We start from the raw sequence: 18733 nt of genomic DNA on the forward strand, positions 1-18733 counted from the left end.
GGGAGGGGGAAGGCGCCCTCACTGCCTGCTTAGGAACCCCGAAGTCCTGACTAGGTCCCCTGCTCAAACCTTTCTCTCCCACACTCCCCCCTGCCAGGGTCAGCTTCCCACCCCAAGCTGGCCAGTTGGGGAGCAGAAGCCACCCCCACTTGCAAGCAAGACCAGCACTGGCAGTGGGGGGAAGCTGATTGGCACCCCAGCAGGGATCCACACCCAAGGCGCGGGTGGGGGAGCCCGAGGGCGGCCCAGCGCGGTTCTGTCCCCTTAAGTTTAAGGCCAGGGCACCTCGGGAGGCCCCGAAGTAACTGAATTTCAGAGAAAAGCCACAACCTTCCAGGGCAGGCTGCGCCAGGAGGGAGCCTGGATCTGCCCGTGGGGCTTAGAGGCCAGGAGAGAGAGATGAGCCCCAAGGAGGGCGCTGGAGCCCCCCACTTCCTCCCCAGCCAGATTCAGATGCCCAAGGGCAAAGTTTCCCCCCCCCCCCCCCCCCCGTGCCCCAAGGATGGGGTGAGGAGGTGACACCTTTCTCCGGGACAGCTGGCTTGCGTGAGTCCTCACCCCACCTGCTCCCCCTGGTCAGCACTGACCTCACAGCAGCCTCTGGACGCCCTGCCAGGCCCAGGCAGGCCCGAAGGGTCACTCACCAAGCAAGAGGAACAAGCAGCAGCCCCCACCAACACCCCCCACCCCGCGCGCCTGAGGCTGGCCATGAGGTAGTCCAGGGGTGGGGTGCACCTGTGGGTGCCCCTCCTGGGCAGATACTGGCTGGTTTTGTTTTGTTTTTCAAATGTAAAATAACTGATGCAAAGAGTAACTGGAGTACTGGATAGAGGTGAGGGGGCTGGGAAGAGAATTCACCTACCTGACAGGCTGCCTACAGCTTTACAGTGCTGTGCCCCAACCCCTTGAGTCAATGGGGTGGACTTCAAATTTGCCTTGCAAAGCAGACACCATTTCTCAACAGCCCTTGCCCCAGCACAGGGCCACTCTAGCCTGCTCACACCCTCCCATGGCACCCTGCCCGCCGGAGGCTCCTGGCCTGCTCTTGGGGGTGCGCACCCCTTCGCCAGCATGGGGCTGTTCCGCCGCCCCCCCCCCCCCCCGCAGCAGGTTTCCATAGTGATTGGATTATGCTGGGTTCAGAGCTGAGGCGGCGGCGGGAGGGGGTGGGGGGCAGTGGGAGGAGGGGGTGTCAGTCCCCAAAAGCCGCGCCCCGCTCCCCAGGCGGCTGCGGAGACTTCAAACCCCCAGAGCACAGGAGGCCCCGCGCTTCCATCTGTGCCTTGTGGCAGCCAGACCCGCCCAGGCTCTCTCCTCCCCTGTCAGAACAAGAGGAGCCCGGACTGTTCAAACAACCGCTGGCGTGTGGGGGTGCCTGTTGCACCCCACCCGCTTTTCCTAAAACTCAACCTCAGCAGCAGTGGCTCCTCCTCACTTTCTCTGGCTCCTCTTCTGTTTCAACTGTGGCTTTTCCCTCAGGTTGAGAAGTTCACCCCCTCAGTGGCTCCCCGAATTTCTCTCTGCAGAGCAGCCACTGCCCACTGGAACGACCCATCTTATTGGTCAGTGTTCCCCACTGGAGGAGGGCCCCACATGGCGCGCAGACCTCTCCTGCCACCCGTTGCTCCCCTCAGCAGTGTACTTGGGTCCTTCTGCCTGCTCTGCTCCCTGCTCTGGCTCTGGTGAATTCTCTCACCCTCCCGCGCTTCTGACTGCACCCAGTGCTTTTATAAATACATAAATAAATCGAAGAAAAAAATCTTAGGAAAAAAAAAAGAAAACAGTCAGACACTGTCCCTCACTGACTCAGTTTCTAAGTAGGGGTAGGCAATTTCCACCGCCAAATGGGGCGAAGCATGCCTTCCTTCCTCACCACTAAATCGATTCTGCACCTCAAAAGTGTCCATGCAGCAGCATAATTAATAGGGATGAGCATGGGGGCAGCAGTGGGATGAGGTTGTCTCTAAAGAGCACCCTGGGCTACCTGGGAGGAAAAGCAGGTTTACACCACCTGCTGGAAACAGGCTGAGCAGCTGCTGTGTACTCAGCTATCTGGAGAGCCGGATAAGGGCCAGCAGCTCCCACTTGGCCTTGGGAATCTCAGAGCCTCTCCCAGTCTGTTCAGGTCAGAACAAGGTTTTGCAGCGATCTCTCCATTCATTAAGTTCCAGAATCCCTGGTGGCTTATTACCAGATGGCATCTCCCGGGATTCAAGATGCAAGTTCACAGAGGAAGGGAGAGGACACTCTTCGCCACAAAACATGGGAACTCCAGGGCATAAATATCTCCATGGAGGGTGACACTGGCTCCAGGCTCGTCAGGGAGTAGGTGAGGTGTGGCTCTTTGATCCAAAACAGGGGCGCCCCATCTTCCCTTTGGAGTTCAGGTTCTTTTTCTTTTTTAAAAAAATATTTATTTTCATTTAAACAAGAACTGGGGTACAGGCCAGAGGCACGGGAGGGTAAGAGGATTCACCAGAGACAGAGCCAGAGCAGTACAGGCAGAATGACTGAAATACACTGCTGAGGGGAGCAGCAGGTGAAACAGGAGAGGTCTGCTGCGCCCTGCAGGAATCTCCCAGGCCGGCTGGGAATCAACCTGGCTTTGCAGAGGCTGCGCACAGCTCCACAGCACTTTGCTCAACCCGCCACCACCTGTAGGCTTTGGAGTTCCGGCTCTTGAAGCGCATCAGCAGGATGGTGATGATGAGGATGCCGAAGATGGGGAAGGGGTAGAAGAAGACGAAGTAGAAGAGCGCCTTGTTGGAGCAGATGCTGGACTGCAGGGTGGAGCCTGGAAGGGGCCAGAGGGAGACAAGACAAGAGGCTGAGAACCTGCACTTTGTTCCCAAGGACCTCGCCCAGCCCAAGGGAAGCTACATGGTGGACCCCCCTCAACTCTGCCTTTCTGTCCCCTGCTATCCTTGGCATCCTTTTTGCATAACAGCACCTCTTCCAGCTCAGGGCAAATAAAGCAATGCTCCCAAGCCTGTGTGCGAACTGGAGTCCCTGCTTGGAAAGCCACGAGACACTGATGGTTCACGAGCTCAACTCTATGAGGAAGGCAAGAAGATGACCCCAGTTTGCACTCATTCTCACCCACGGTTGTATTTTACACTTTCCCTTTGCACTCAGTTCTGCTCCAGAGTCCTTCTTTGGCAATATGAATGTTCCCTCTCTGACAGCTCCTGAGAGTAGTTTTCCCAGAAATAATGTTTCTTTAATTAACACGATCAACTAAAATATCACTGTGGGCCCACAATTGCCCACGGTGTGCCTGTGGCTGCAGAGGACACAGCCTGTTCGCCCTGGATGTGGAGGACAATGAAGCCAGGCCCCCCCACCTCATCCAGGTCCACCCTTGCACTTGGAAGAACTCAGCAGGAGCCTGGTCTCTGGAGGCTGCTAGATAGTCTCTGTTCCTTGAAACGCCATACACAGGGGTTGCCACAGTGAGAAATAATAGGTGGCCTCCACACGCTCCCTGTGCTTTTGGACTGGAGCTTATTTGGGAGTGTGTTGGGAGGACTCAGCACAATACAGGTCTTTTCCTGCCTTCCTTTCGAGTGCACAGCTGCTGCTTATCAGTATGCTCAAGAACATTCAACACACACTTACACCTATTAGATCTCGAAAGCATGTGAAATTGTTGACAGTCAACTACTTTGACCTGTAAAATCTCAGTGTCGTAGGCATCAATCTGAAGCAATGTAAACGAGGTGATCAAAGAAAAGAAAAAGCAAATGAAACGCAAATTTTCAAATCAAAATTATCTGGTAAAATATTTTGACTGAAAACAAGTAGAAATTTCTGTGACATTTTTACTTCTACATTATACGCTAATTGTGTTAATAACTGACACCATTTTCAGTCTGAGAGAGTCCACATTTTGAGAGAAGCCAACCAAGAGTGCCTTGTTAGAACAGAAAATTCAAGGTTAGCAAGAATTTCCTCCTTGTTGTTTATAGAATCTAAACTTAGAGTTCTGGAACATTCTGTAGCAACACCGATGACAAGCTCAACTGTTCCCAGACCCATGACATCACTGCTCTACTAGGCTGGTCCTCCCAGGTGACCATGAAAACCCACCTACATCCATGTCACCCTCCAAAATACAAGTGACCCAGGAAAACAGAATGAGTGACAGTGGGGCTTCATTTTCTCTCCTTATGAGTCTGAAGCACTTGCTAATTGGCTAAAGAGAGATTAGACTGAATATTCCAAAGTGTAACACAGTAACCCCTGACCATGTGTTTGTGTGATGAACTCTACCACAGGCTGGTGAACAACAGAGGAAACACTACAACAGACTCGGTGTGGCATCAGGATTATTGCACAGATGGACGATGACTGTGTTATCACTGCCGCTCACACTCCTGAGTTGGCCTGGGCCATCAGGGTCAGTGACATGAACGGTGTGTCAAGTCCTCAGTGCCCGGGACAGGCGAGGAAAGTGCTTATTAACCTGCAAACGCGCCCTGACCTGTCCCTGAGACACAGCTGTCACCAGGCGCGACCCTCCCCTGCCAGCTGGGGAAACTCACTGGTGTCCAGGACGCGGATGCTGATGGGGGCCGACTCCTCCTTGGCCAGCAGGTACCAACCTCCCTGAGGGCTGGGCAGCCGCTCCTCCACGCGGCAGGAGTAGTGGCCCGTGTCCTGCGGGCTGGCCTGCAGCACCGTGAGCTGGAAGAGCAGCAGCGAGGGCCTCTGGAAGCGGAGTCTGCCCACCCAGGGGCCTCCCTCTGGGCCGAAGACCCCGTCAGGGCCCACGCGCAGCAGAGTAGTCCGCTCCGTGGGGTCCTCCCCCTGTTCCTCCTCCTGCTCCTCCTGCTGTTCCTCCTGTCCTGCCAGGCCAGGGCTGCCATTTTCTCCGCCGACTTTCCTCTTCAGGGAATACCAGGCAACAGAGAAGAGGGAGTCCTGGCTCGAGCAAGACGCGATGCTGCAGCCCAGCTGGAAGGCGGCCTTTTGGGACACCGTGGCGTTGGGGACCACCAGGATCACTTGCAGGGCCACACCTTGGACCAGGGACAGAGACAGGAGGAGTGTCCGTCACTGAAGACATGACAGGAGCACCCAGGGAACTGGCGCCGTAGCGGTGGGGGGGGTGCCCGTGTGGAGGGGTAACAGCCCACGGGAGAGCAGGAGCTCAAGGAGCAGAGCAGACACGTCACAAAGATGCTCTATGCATGAAGACTGAAAGCGGGGGGTAGCTGAGGAAGGGGGGCAGTGAGAGGCCCTCAGTCCCCCCTGCTTGTGTTCTGGGGGAGGAGTCCTGCTCCTGGGGAATCACAAGCAGAGCTGGACAGACTGACCCGCGTCATGTCCCAGGCACAGCAGAGGCGAGGACAGGGGCGGGGAGGGTTGGGCCCAGGGGAGGAGTGAGCAGGTCAGAAGGGGGGCGCCAGAGAAGAAGGGGCAAAAACTGTTCCCCAGGCTTGCTGCAGGCAGGGAGGGCAGTGCAGGGCTCCCCTCAGGGCAGTCTTTAGCCCCACCCAGGCAGCAAACAACAAATAACTATGAACCAGAGACTCTATGGAGGGGTGGGGGGTGGGGAAAGGAGGGATGGGGTCAATATAAGGGGGTTGCAATTGTATGTGGAATATAAAAATAAAATTAAAAAAATAAATAACCTATTTAAGTGAATCTGAAGACTCCTGCCCCATCTCTGTGCTAACACTTTCCCCTCCCCTTGATAAAACCAGCTGGTGCCATCCAACTCCAAGCTGAGCTGCTGCCAACTTGTCTCCCTGTGGACCACTCCCCCTCCCATTGGTGAAACCCTGCACCCCTCACCTGAGTATAGACACCCCAGCCTCTGCCTCACTTCAGTCCCTCTGCCCAGACCTGCCTCTGCCTTGGCCCAGGGTGGGATCCACACCCAAGGCACCGGTGGGGGATCCCGAGGGAGGCCCAGCGCGGTCCTGTGCGCCCATGTGTAGGGCCAGGGCGGCTCGGAGGCCGAGAAGTAAGGGAATCTCAGAGAAAAGCCACAACCTTCCCGGGATCGCTGCGCGGGGCGGGGGCCTGGATCCCGCCCTGGGGCTTCGGAGACTCCCAGAGACAGATGAGCCCCGCGGAGGAGAGCGCTGAGCCCCCCACTTCTTCCCAGCCAGATCGAGACGCCCCGCGGCGAAATTCCCCGCCCCCCGCGCCCCAAGGGAGGGTTGCGGTGACACCTTTCTCGGGACAGCTGGCCCGCGCGAGTCCCCCCACCCCGCGCCCCTCCTCAGCGCCGACCCCGCCGCCCCTCGGGCCCCGCCGCCCACCCGACCTTCGCCCCGGGCGCGGCACCCCAGACCCGCGGCGGGCGGCGGGGGGGGGGCACTCACCGAGCAGGGGCAGCAGGCAGAGGACCCCCGCGGGGCTCAGGGGGGGTCATCACGCGGGCGGCCAGGATCCCCCTGGAGCTCCGCAGCGTGCACAGAAGCCCCGCCCGCTCCCCTCCACGTGGCCCGCCCCCCCTCCACGTGGCCCGCCCGCCCGCGCTTCCGGCTCAGTCCTTTAAAGCTGCGGGCACAGGCGCCCCCAGTGGCGCAGCGGTGGAGCGCTGGGCTGGAAGCTGCACGTCTGGTGGGATCTTCGGCCCCAGGGTGAGGGTCCCACATGGCGCGCAGACCTCTCCTGCAGCCCGCTGCTCCCCTCAGCAGTGTACTTCGGTCCTTCTGCCTGCTCTGCTCCCCGCTCTGGCGCTGGTGAATTCTCTCACCCTCCCGCGCTTCTGACTGTACCCAGTGCTTGTATAAATAAATAAATAAATAAATAAATCTTAAATAATTAAAGCTCCATGCACACTGCGGGGGTTGGGGGGGACCTGCCTGCACAGCCTCTTACTGCCTGGCACGTCCTCTCCGCGGGCTCAGCCCGCCCCCACGTGGCTCATCCCTGTCAGCATTCCTGATTCCTGCCCCTCTCTAGGGCTGTCCAGCTCCTGCCCCAGCATGTTTCCTCACTACCTGGGATGCGCTGGGGGTCTGGAGCTGCGGGAGTGGGGGGACAGACATCTTATTGGTCAGTGTTCCCCACTGGCTTGCCCCCCCCCCCGCAGCCCCAGGGGGCCCAGACCCAAGGACTCCACCCCAGGAAGGGGCCCTTTTCCTTCAGAGAAGCCCAGAGCTGTCCCAGCCCAGCTGAGGCAGGTGGAGACTCTTGCCCAGACCAGGACTCCCCGCCCCTCCACGTGCCACCAGGTGCAGCTGGGAAGCAGGTGGAAATCCATTTCCTGTGGCTCAGCGTGATCAAGAACATTCAACACACACTTACACCTATTAGATCCCTAAAGCATGTGAAATTGTTGAGAGTCAACTACTTTGACCTGTAAAATCTCAGCGTCATAGGCGTCAATCTGAAGCGTGTAAACGAGGTGATCAAAGAAAAGAAATAGCAAGTGAACTCAAAATTTCAAATATTTTGACGGAAAACAAGTTGAAATTTCTAGTACATTTTACTTCTGCATTATAGGCCAATTGTGCTAGTAACTGACACCATTTTCAGTCTCAGAGAGTCCACATATTGAGAGAGGACAACCATAAGAGTGCCTCGTTAGAACAGATGATTCAGGGTCAGCAGTCTTTGCTCCGCTTTGTTTATTGAGTCCTTCAGTGCTCTCGAAAATCAGAGTTCTGGAATATTCTGTAGCAAAACTGATGGCAAGTTCACCTGTTCCCAGACACCCTGTGACATTACTGACCTTCTAGGTTGGTCCTCCCAGGTGACCATGAAAATCCACCAGACCTCCAAGCCACCCCCAAAATAAATATGACCCAGGGAAAACAGAGAGGGATAGTGAACAGTTCGGGCTTCATTATCTCTCCTTACGAGTCTGAAGCACTTGTTAATTGGCTAAAGGAGATCAGAGTGAATATTCTAAAGTGTAACACAGTAACCCCTGCCCAGGTATTTGTGTGATGACCTCTACCATAGGCTGGTGAACAACAGAGGAAACACTACAACAGACTCGGTGTGGCATCAGGATTATTGCACAGATTGACGATGACTGTGTTATCACTGCCGTTCACACTCCTGAGTTGGCCTGGGCCATCAGGGTCAGTGACATGAAACTCAGTGTCAAAGTTCATGTCACTTGACCCTGTGTCAAGTCCTCAGTGCCCGTGACAGGCGAGGAAAGTGCTTATTAACCTGCAAACGCGCCCTGACCTGTCCCTGAGACACAGCTGTCACCAAGCGCAACCCTCCCCTGCCAACTGGGGAAACTCACCAGTGTCCAGGACGCGGATGCCCATGGGGGCCGACTCCTCCTCTGCCAGCAGGTACCAATCTCCCTGAGGGCTGGGCAGCCACTCCTCCACGCGGCAGGAGTAGTGGCCCGTGTCCTGCGGGCTGGCCTGCAGCACCGTGAGCCGGAAGAGCAGTGGCGAGGGCCTCTGGAAGCGGAGTCTGCCCTCCCAGGGGCCTCCCTCTGGGCCGAAGACCCCGTCAGGCCCCATGCTCAGCAATGCCCTCCACTTGGTGGAGTCCTGCTCCTCCTGTTCTGCCAGGGCTGCCCTTGTCCCCAACAACTTTCATCCTCAGGCAAAACCAGGCCACAGCGAAGCAGGAGTCCTGGCTCGAGTGAGACACGATGCTGCAGTCCAGCTGGAAGGCGGCCTTCTCGGACACCATGGCTTTGGGACCACCATGTCCACCTGCAGGGCCGCACCTGGGACAGAGGACAGAGACAGGAGGAGACACTGTTTTCATTTCTGTGCTCAGAGCAACTCAAGTGCCCATCACTGAAGACATGACAGGAGCACCCAGGGAACTGGCACCGCAGCTGGGGCATGCCCGTGTGGAGGGGGTAATAGTCCAGGGGAGAGAAGGAGCTCAAGGACCAGAGCAGACGCGTCAGGAGGATGCTCTGGGCACTAATACTAAAAGCAGAGGGTAGCTGACGAAGGGGGGCCATGAGAGGCCCTCGACCCCCCCACCCCCGCTTGGATTCTGGGGGACAGAGCCCTGCTCACGGGGAAATCAGAAGGAGAACTGGACAGACTGACCCCTGTCACGTCCCTGGCACAGCTATCCCTCCAGACAAACACCAGTCCCTTCTGGTTCTGCACTGTACCCCACATTCCAGCACATGAAGGCCACTCAGCAAGCAATTTGTGAAGTGAATTAATTTAGTGGATTTACATACAATTAAGGACAGTGTAAAAAAGCCAGGGCTTCCTGACCCTTGCTAGCTGCTCCTGCGAGACCTCTAACTGCTCTTGAAGCTGATGGAAAGCCCCTGACTCAGCAAGGAAAGGTGGCAGAGTTCAGCTGTAGCAGAGTGCATCGGCCTGGAACCCCTAAGATGAAGTCAAAACACAGCCCTACCCTCCCCACCCACTGCGGCCTGCCCCCGAGGAGGGTCTGCTGGCCGTCCAGGACCCCCATGCCTTTTGCAATGGCCCCTGCTTCCCCTACTGAACATTGTACTGTCTTAGACAATTGATCATGCTAGAAAATGAGTTGTACCAAGGAGAATAATTGTCCCTGTTGTTTTTCTTAATCAGATTAAAGAAGTGCCATTTGTAGTGTGAGACCAAGAGGGTCTCTGCATGTTCATGAGAAAATATGTAATGATTGTCTCTGTTCTGCTTTGATGCTTATGCTGGTGCCATCTCACCGCTCGCCTTAAGGTATAAAGACCCGCTGAGACCCTCAGTAGGAGATACTTGCACCAGACAGAGTGTCTGTGTCTGCCTCACCCCACTTCCCCTCAGCCTCCCAAGTTTTCGCCGACGCCATCCTCTCCTTTCGGGGACTCCTGACACGACATTCTGCTGGAGCGGGTCTCCAGCAATACTTCTTTCTTTCTCTCTCTTAAGAGTATTAAAATGGCACATGGCCGGCAGAGTTAGCAGCTGAAGTAAAAATTCAAGAGATGAATAAAGGAAAAAAATCCCCTAAAAGTTTCAGTTCATAACTGACATAGTTCTTGGGACTTCCCCGTACAACTGAACCCTAATGGTGATTCACTTGAAGCCTGGACACAGCCAGGCCCTGTGGCATTTTTGTACCCAAAACCCATGAGCAGGTGGGCTTCTCCCCTGGCAGTGCACTTGAGACCACAACCTTTGCCGCTCCCTGCATCTCAGTTCTTTCAATGATGCTCCCAGGGGTGCTGGCATCTGGGGAAGAGAGTTTCAACTAAGTGCATTTTTACAGAGGAGCCGGCAGTGCTCTCTTAAAATGTCTAGGCCATGCTGAGAGCACAAATTCTGTCCTATTTGATATGTAATTATTCAGACCCCATAACCCAGGTTTACGGGTAAGAAATATGCTCACTGGGTTTGCAGATAGTAAAGAACAAAACATAGTCTTCTATGCCAGGAAGTTCAGGGCAGTTTATTTCCGGAACCCAGCTCTTAATAAATCCCACCCATATGAGCCTGGGCCTGCTGAACCCCAACAGTGTCTAACAACAGTGGCAGGAGCACAGACGTGGCTGAGCACTTACTACACGCCAGGGACTTGTCCCAAGCCCCAAGAGGACTTCCAGAGGTGGATAAATAAAATGACAGATAGAAATAAAATGACAGAAATGAAATGACAGACAGATGAGTAGAGAGACAGCCTCATTTAATCCTCAACTCGGTGAGGTTGATTCTACTATTCACTTATTGTCACAAATATTTATTGAGTCTGTCCTATGGCTCAGGCACTGTAACAAGCAGTAGGGACTGAGCGATGGACAGAACAGACAAATCTGGCTCCTCTTGGGAGTTTGTGTTACAGTGAAGGGAGGAACAGCGGTTAACTGTTGGTGAGAAAAATGAAGCAGAATATGGGGGGTGAGTACTCAAGGAGGGGTGCTCATGTGAGCGGGTCCTGGAAAGAAAGAAAGTTGGGCTTGAAAATAAGAGGAAGAGCATCCCAAAGAGTAAGATCACAGGTTACAGATGAGGAGACTGGGGCTCAGCGGGTTCTGAGGCCCACCGGGGTCACTGCTGGTTGGGGACAGAGCTGGTGTCCGACACGGGCAGCCGGCCCCAGAGTCTACACCACCAGGGGGTAAGATGTCTCCGCCGACTTCCCTGGTGGCTCCATCATTCCCCCGTCCCAGCCAGCGATGTCCATTTCTACAGTTGCTCAAGACAGAAACTTACTGGGGCTACACCATCGCCACCTCCCTGTCTCCTTCTATTTCAAACTGAAGCTGCAGCCACCTGACTCCCAGCTGGAGTCAGAACCCCCCAGAAGCTTTCCATTGTCAAGATGCTCCTAGACTCCAGCTGGAGCTTATCCAGAATTAAGGTGTTGAGTCTCTAAATCAAGCTCCTTTAGAGGTTTCCTGTCTCCCGTGATGCTGAAAAGGCCACCTTCTCACCCCTTGTTCCCGTGTTTAATGTCCTTCTCCTTTCCAAGTGTCTCCCTCTGTCTGTACAGCCCCATTCAGTAGCCACCAGCCAACCACACCCATGAGTGCCCAGGGAGGGTAGTCCCGACCGAGATGTGTGGGGAGAGCAGATCACACACCAGACTCTGAAACTTTCGTATGAAAAAGGGAATCGAAAATCCCACAGTATTTTTATATCGACCACACGTCAAAGGAAACGATTAAATAAAATAAGATATTAAAATGAATTCTCCTCTTTCATATTATGTTCTAGATTGTGCTTCCAAGATTCCCACATCCCTTCATGCTCAGAACTACATTTGCCTCAGGCTGGTCTTGTCTTGACAGCATATACCTGAGACCCACGGGATGCTTTGGAGCCAGTTTTGCTACAATATTTAGGATTCTGTGGGTCTCTTAAAATCTATTCTCCAAAGTCTGGTTCAAGGTATTTCAATTCACTATGGACCATTTCATTTAAAATTTCTTTACAGGGCCTCCCTGGTGGCCAAGGGGTTAGTATCAGGGCTGTTGCCACTATAGCCTGAGTTCGCTGTCACCACTATGGCCTGAGTTCGATCAGGGAGCTGAGCCACATGGTGCAGCAGACCTCCCCTGTCTCGCCCGCTGCTCCCCTCAGCAGTGAATTTCAGTCAATCTGCCTGTTCTGTTCCCCACTCTGTCTCTGGTGGATCCTCTCAAACCACCCCTCCCCCCACCTTTGGCCTGTACTCCAGTTCTTCTGTGCATAAATCAGTCTTTCGAAAAAATTAAATTTCTTTACAATCCCTCTTGTTTTCCAGTTCATAATTGAGAAACTCTACTGTAACGAATTTATGGCATAATCTCATTATTCATTAATCTGATTTATTATTTTCTGAATGTGCATGTTAAACTTCATTTTTCCCATAGTATTTAACTGATAAACCAGACAACATGCAAGAAAACGACACACCAGTCTGATGGAAATTCAGACACTGATCTTCACAGACATTTTGGGGAACATTATGAAAAGGAAGCAAAGGTCGACAGGACCCAACAAGGGTTCATTTCCTGAGAACAAGCCTATCAAATAATTTGGTCCCCTCAGATGGATATTTGGTGGGGACAACAGATCAAGGTCACAAAGGAGAACTAAGGGTTTCTGTGGGGGTGCAGGAACGGATTTCTATGACCCAGACAAGAGGCCCCTCACTCACTGGGTTCCTTGTCAGTGGGCGAGGAGCACATGGCACCGTAAGGCTGAGGAGGCGAGGTCAACTGAATAGAAACAGAAACAAAGTGATGTAATTCTCTATCAAATCACACCATAACCACACAAATAGGGAAAAAGGGAATTCAAGTCACTTTAAAATTTTAAGGTACTGTAAATCTTCATTCACTGGCAAATGAGGAAAAATAAAGAGTCCAAAGAAACCTTGAACTGTGTTGAGTAAGCCTGTGTGGGGCAGCGGTACGAGTGTGACAGTTGTGAAACCATCTCGTGCTAATGTAGAGTAGGAAATTGTGGTGACGCTACTGAGAATGGGGCCAACGGAGACCCAAATATCAAATGGAGGAAGAGGAAGAAGAACCAAATGGTTGAGGCCCAGCCATCTCAGAGCGAGCTCTGAGAATGCTTTCTTTCCTCCGTGAATGCTCTGTTTCCTAGTTCTGAAAATGGTAGCCTTGATTCTACACCCCCGCTAACAGCCACAGGAGACAGACGTCTAATGGTTCCAAGAAGCAGGAAGGGGACAAAATGGGTGTGAAGCATTGTTCGTAAGAAGTGCTCGGGATCTGATGGAAACAGGGCAAGCGGACACTCACTGGAGTCTGAAGAGGATCCCAAATCTGTTATCACTGCGCATCAGAACAGAGAATGACAAGAGCGCCATCTTCAAACACCCATGAGTCCACTCTTACTAAAAATCACAAAAAGTGGGTCTCCCTGGTGGCGCAAGGGATTAAGTCTCAGCACTATGAAGCAATCCGCAGCCACTGCAGCAGGAGTTTGAGGAGCTGACCCACACGGCGCAGCAGACCTCTTCTGTCTTACCCGCTGCTCCCCTCAGCTGTGTATTTCAGGGGATCTGCCTGTTCTGCTCCTCGCTCTGTCTCTGATGAATCCTCTCACCCCCCACACCTCTAACCTATGCCCCAGCTCTTGTATGCATATATAAATAAAATAAATCTTAAAAAAAAAATCTTTTCATTGCTAAAGAATATCAATACTTTTTTTTTTTTAAAGCAGTTCTAGGGACTCCCTGGTGGTGAAAGGGGTTGGGACGCAACCTATGAAGTGATCCACAGCCACTGCAGCATGAGTTCGATCCCCAGCCAGGGAGCTACCCACATGGCGCAGCAGACCTCTCCTGACTCTCCCACTGCTCCCCTCAGCAGTGTATTTCAGTCAGTCTGGCTGTTCTGTTCCCTGCTCTGTGTCTGGTGAATCCTCTCACCTCCTATAACTCTGGCCTGTATCCCAGTTCTTACATGCATAAATAAATAAATCTTTAAAAAAAAAACAATAAAAAATGGGGCTAGAAAATAGTTACCATCTACAATGTTTTAGTGATAACAGACTTGGATGTGAAATCACTGGATGCTAAAAGATTAGAGGAAAGATAGTCGGGGAACAAGATATCCACACAATCTCAAAGTGTCACTTAGGCAATTACTGGTTTGCAAAGAAAAAAGGTGCCTCTAAAGTGAGAAGTCTGTGGGCCCTCACGTTCACCAAGTCATAGAAGCTCACACCTCCACAGTGGGACCAATGGACTGAGTTTGCTTCCTGATGAGCTGCGGGGAGCAGACCAGGACACACCTACAAGGAGAATCCTGCCCGACAACCACGTTTTCACCAGAACCCAATCACCACCAAAAGGTAGACAGTCCAAATCAAGGCATTTTCTATAAAACAACTGGTAGGAACCCTCGAGGCCAGCAGCCATACAGTAAAAAGCAACTTCGTAGACGCAAGGGGCCGAAAGAGGTTCCACCACCAGATGAAGTGCTCACCCAGATCTGACTCTGCCAAAAAGCAGTCCAGGACAAGGCTGTGTTTGCTGAGCAGGCTCTGGGGCTCACTGAGATGCAGTGTCTTAGAAGACAAGCCGACTCAATCAGGGGCAGGTCGTCCTGAGGTTTGCATCTCTCAAAAGGTTTTGCAGAAATAACCCATTTAGGGGCTCCCTGGTGGCGCAGGGGTTGAGTGCCACGCTGTGAAGCTGTCCACAGCCTCTGCAGCGCCAGTTCGATTCCCCGCTGGTCAGGGAGAATGGCGCAGCAGACCTCTCCTGCCTTGCCTGCTGCTCCCCTCAGCAGTGTCTTAGGTCCGTCTGCCTGTTCTCCACCCCGCTCTGGCTCTGGTGAATTCTCTCACCCTCCCCCGTTACTGACCTGTACTCCAGTTCTTGTATAAAATAATTAAATCTTAAAAAAAAATAATCCATTTAAGTGCATGTGTGTGTGTGTGTGGCTACTCGTATCTATAAAGGGAGAAGTCTACCAAATGTGGTGAAATTGAGGAGAAAGGTGTGTCGTGTCCATTGTACTATTTTTACTGTTCTAAAGCTTTTGCGTGTTCCAAAGTTGTGAAATTTTAAAAAGAAATATGAACGGCTCCCCCTCCTCTCTGCTTTCCTAATCTCTGTATTAGTAACTGTGTGCTGTGCCATCACCCCACATTTCTCTATTTGCTCTTTTTCACTGTCTCCCCCTCCCCCAGCACCTGAGCAGGGAGTGTTGTCGCCTGCTGTGTGCTCAGGGCCTTGTACAGTGCCCCCCACACAGCTGATGCTCAGTATTTGTTGAGCAACTGATGTTCACAGTAATTGTATGAATTCTTACGGACTCTATTATCCTTTCTCTCCCAGAAAGGGCGCCCTCAGAAACTGCCCTCGGCACACCTGGAGTGTGTGTCCAGTGTCCCTGGGGGACACGGAGGAGGGACCATTTATTGCCCAAGTTCACCTGTAAACTCTTGCTCCCTGGCTTCCTTGCCTGGCTTCCTCCTCCTGGGATCTCTTCCCACATGACTGCAGCTCCAGCACCTCCCTCCTAGGAAGCCAGGTTCCACCACCCTCTCTCTCCGGAAGGCTTTGCTTCACAGAGGAAACCTATTTTCATAAAAGACTGGCCCAGGAGGCTTTGGAGCTTCTTCTTTTTTTTTTTTTTAAGATTTATTTATTTATGCATACAAGAGCTGGAGTGCAGGCCAGAGATAAGGTGGGTGAGAGGATTCACCAGAGACAGTGGGGAGCAGAACAGGCAGATGTCCTGAAACACACTGCTGAGGGGAGCAGCAGGCTGGGCAGGAGAGGTCTGCTGTGTCCTGTGGGTCAGCGCCCTGGCCAGGGATCACACTTGTGCTGCAGTGGCTGGTGAGCTTCATAACCCTTGAGCCACCAGGGAGGCCCTGGTGCTTCTTTGAATCCCTCTTCCTGTACTTCTCTACCTGACACTGCAGTACCTTTGAGTCTTCCTCCAACTCTCCCCAGGTCGTGCACCTGGGAGAATGTACAGAGGAGTCACTCAGGAAAGGCTGAAGACTGGAGTGGAATATGGATCTGACAGTTTTCACAAAGGGTTCCCAGAGGAACAGGCACCCCCCCCCCAACCCCCAGGCAAGGAAGAATGAGTTAGGGGCCAGCACTACCCTCCAGGGGGTTGACAGTGACTTGCCCCCAGACTGGAGGTGTTGGGGAGGGTGAGGAGGTCCAAACCAAGGCAAAGATACCCATATCCTGGGTCTGTCCTGCTGATTTCCTGAAGCTAGAAAGGGAACCAGGCGGTTCTAGACACTCACTGTTTCCTTCCTTTAAGATCAAAGGGAGGGGAAGGCGCCATCACTGCCTGCTTAGGAACCCCAAGCACTGACTAGGTCCCCTGCTCAAACCCTTCTCTCTGCCCTCCCCCTGCAAGGGTTGGCTTCCCACCCCATGCTGGCCCGTTGGGGCTGGGGCGCAGAGGCCACCCCCACTTGCAAGCAAGGCTAGCACTGCCAGATAGGGGGACCTGGGGCAGGCAGGGCGTTACCCCAGCAGGGATCCACACCCAAGGCGCGGGTGGAGGAGCCCAGGGAAGACCCAGCACGGTTCTGTGCGCCCAAGTCTAAGGCCAGGGCAGCTCTGAAGGCCGAGAAGTAACTGAATTTCAGAGAAAAGCCACAACCTTCCCGGGCAGGCTGCGCGGGGCGGGAGCCTGGATCTGCCCGTGGGGCTCAGAGGCCCCGAGAGAGAGATGAGCCCCGCGGAGAGCTCTGGAGCCCCCACTTCTTCCGCAGCCAGATGCAGACGCCCAAGGGCGAAGTTCCCTCCCGCGCCCCAAGGAAGGGGCAAGGTGACCCCTTTCTCAGGGACAGCGGCTCGGGGAGTCCTCCCCCCACCCTCTCAGCACCGACCTCACAGCGGCCTCTGCCCGAGGGGTCACTCACCGAGCAGGAGGAACAAGCCGCAGCCCCCCCGCGCCCCGAGGCCGGCCACGACGGGCCCAGGCTGGGGTGCGCCTGTGGGTGCCCCTCCAGCCTTAATGGCCGCGCGGCGCGGATCTGGCGCGATTCTGGGCGGTTTTTTAAAAAACCTACTCCGGCCAGGGCAGTGGGCGAGTCAGACGAGGTCTTTGCCCACGTGGGTAGCCCCTTGCAAGGGATTGAGCTCACCTGATGGCGACAGGGCCACCTCCACCGCGCTGCGCACTAACGCCTTGAACCAATGGGGAGCACTTTCAACCCGCCCACAAAGCGAAACCCAGTCTCCATTCGCTGCCCCCCCCCACCCGCCGCTTGCGCACCTCCCTCCCGCGGCGCCCCGCCCCCGCTGCTCCCGGGAGGCTCTGGGGGTGCGCACCGTATCCCCCGCCCGCCCGGGGCTGTTCCACCCCCCCCCCCCCCCCCCCCCCCCCCCGGGCAGGTTTCCTCAGTGATTGGATTATGCTGGGGTCAGAGCTGCAGAGGCGGGAGCGGGGGTCGGGTCAGGGGTGGGGGGGTGGGGGGGGTGTCAGTCCCCAAAAGCTACGCCCTGCTCCCCTGGCAGCTGCAGTGACTGAAAACCCCCAGAGCACAGGGCCCTGGCTCCAGGATGGGAGGCCCCGCGCTTTCATCTGTGCCTTGTAGCAGCCAGACCCGCCCAGGCTCTCTCCTCCCCTGTCAGAACAAGGGGAACCCGGACTGTTCAGACACCCCTGGGGTGTGGGGGTGCCTGTTGCACCCCACCCGCTTTTCCTTAATCCAGATCCCAGCCGCCCCTCGTGCCCAGAACTGGATTCCAGCCGCGGTGTCTCCTCCTCACTCTCTCTGGCTCCTCTTCGGTTTCCACTGTGGCTTTTCCCTCAGGCTGAGGAGTTCACCCCCTCAGTGGCCTCCCCGAATTTCTCTCTGCAGAGCAGCCACTGGCCCCTGGAATGCCCCTCTTATTGGTGAGTGTTCCCCACTGGCTTCCCCCCACATTTCCCCCTGCAGCCCCAGGGGGCCCAGAGCAAAGGACTCCACCCCAGGAAGAGGCCCTTTTCCTTCAGAGAAGCCCAGAGCTGTCCCAGCCCAGCTGAGGCAGGTGGAGACTCTTGCCCAGACCAGGACTCCCGCCCCCCCCCCACATGCCACCAGGTGCAGCTGTGGAGCAGGTGGAAATCCATTGACTGTGGGTCTCCTCCCCAGCAACCCCCCTGGGCCCCAGCATCCCAGTCACGTGGCCTGTACTTTCAGAAATCATGAACTATTTCTTCAATGAACCTAAAATCTTACAAGGCATCTCTCATGCGCGAAATTTCAGAAGCCAAAGTCCTATACCTGGAAGCAGGTGACTTGAAGACACCCCCTACCATCTCTAGATATTGGGGGCACATGACAAGTGCAGTGTTTACCCCAAGATGTGAGGAAATCGGGGTCCTCTGCTGCCCGGGGCTGGCAGGACCTCGGGCAACCTGAGAAGGGAGGCTGGGGTCTGACAAGTGATGGAACATCAACTGGAGCCCATTCCCTGCCCTGCGTTAAGTGCGCGGCCTGGATTAGCTGATGTGACCACTGTCCTGTGTCTACAGAGGAGGAAACTGAGGCTCAGGGCATGTGCCTGCTCGAGGACACGCACAGGGAGTGGCCGAGTCCAACCCAAGCCAAGTTCAAGGCATCACACTCATCTTTCATCTGGGGGAACCCAAATTTGGGACTAGCAGCAAGGGTCAGCCCCCTAAAAGCAGGGCTGAGGGGAGCAATGCCCACTTTCCTGGGGTGGAAGTACCCCCCAAGGTCATCGTCTCTGCACATCAGATGAGGAAAGACTCATTAGTCTACCGTGGTGGACGCACATCTGACCAAGCAGCAGTGCAAGCTCCTTTAGCGAGAGAAACACATTTATAAGAGCCCCGATGTGCCTGGCCTGGCAGACTCCAAGCATCACAGTGGCTCAGGGCCTGGACTGTTCATGCTCTGAG

At 54.5% G+C, this 18733-nt stretch overlaps 1 protein-coding gene across 1 annotated transcript in view; it reads right to left on the reverse strand.

Moving 5' to 3' along the window:
* The window catches only part of LOC119236909 (immunoglobulin superfamily member 3-like), a 36236-nt gene extending 19235 nt beyond the window's left edge, over positions 1 to 17001 (reverse strand). The window contains exons 1-2 of the mRNA XM_054691558.1: positions 16968 to 17001; positions 8222 to 8662 (exon numbers count right to left, since the gene is read on the reverse strand). Of these exons, the coding sequence (XP_054547533.1) occupies positions 8222 to 8450 (229 nt within the window). The 5' untranslated portion in view covers positions 8451 to 8662; positions 16968 to 17001. The remainder of the gene's footprint in view (positions 1 to 8221; positions 8663 to 16967) is intronic.
* Positions 17002 to 18733: the final 1732 nt, after the last annotated feature.

This window comes from Talpa occidentalis, unplaced genomic scaffold, assembly GCF_014898055.3.
Source record: "Talpa occidentalis isolate TD23 unplaced genomic scaffold, MPIMG_talOcc4v2.1 talOcc4.9, whole genome shotgun sequence".
Lineage (NCBI taxonomy): Eukaryota > Metazoa > Chordata > Mammalia > Eulipotyphla > Talpidae > Talpa > Talpa occidentalis.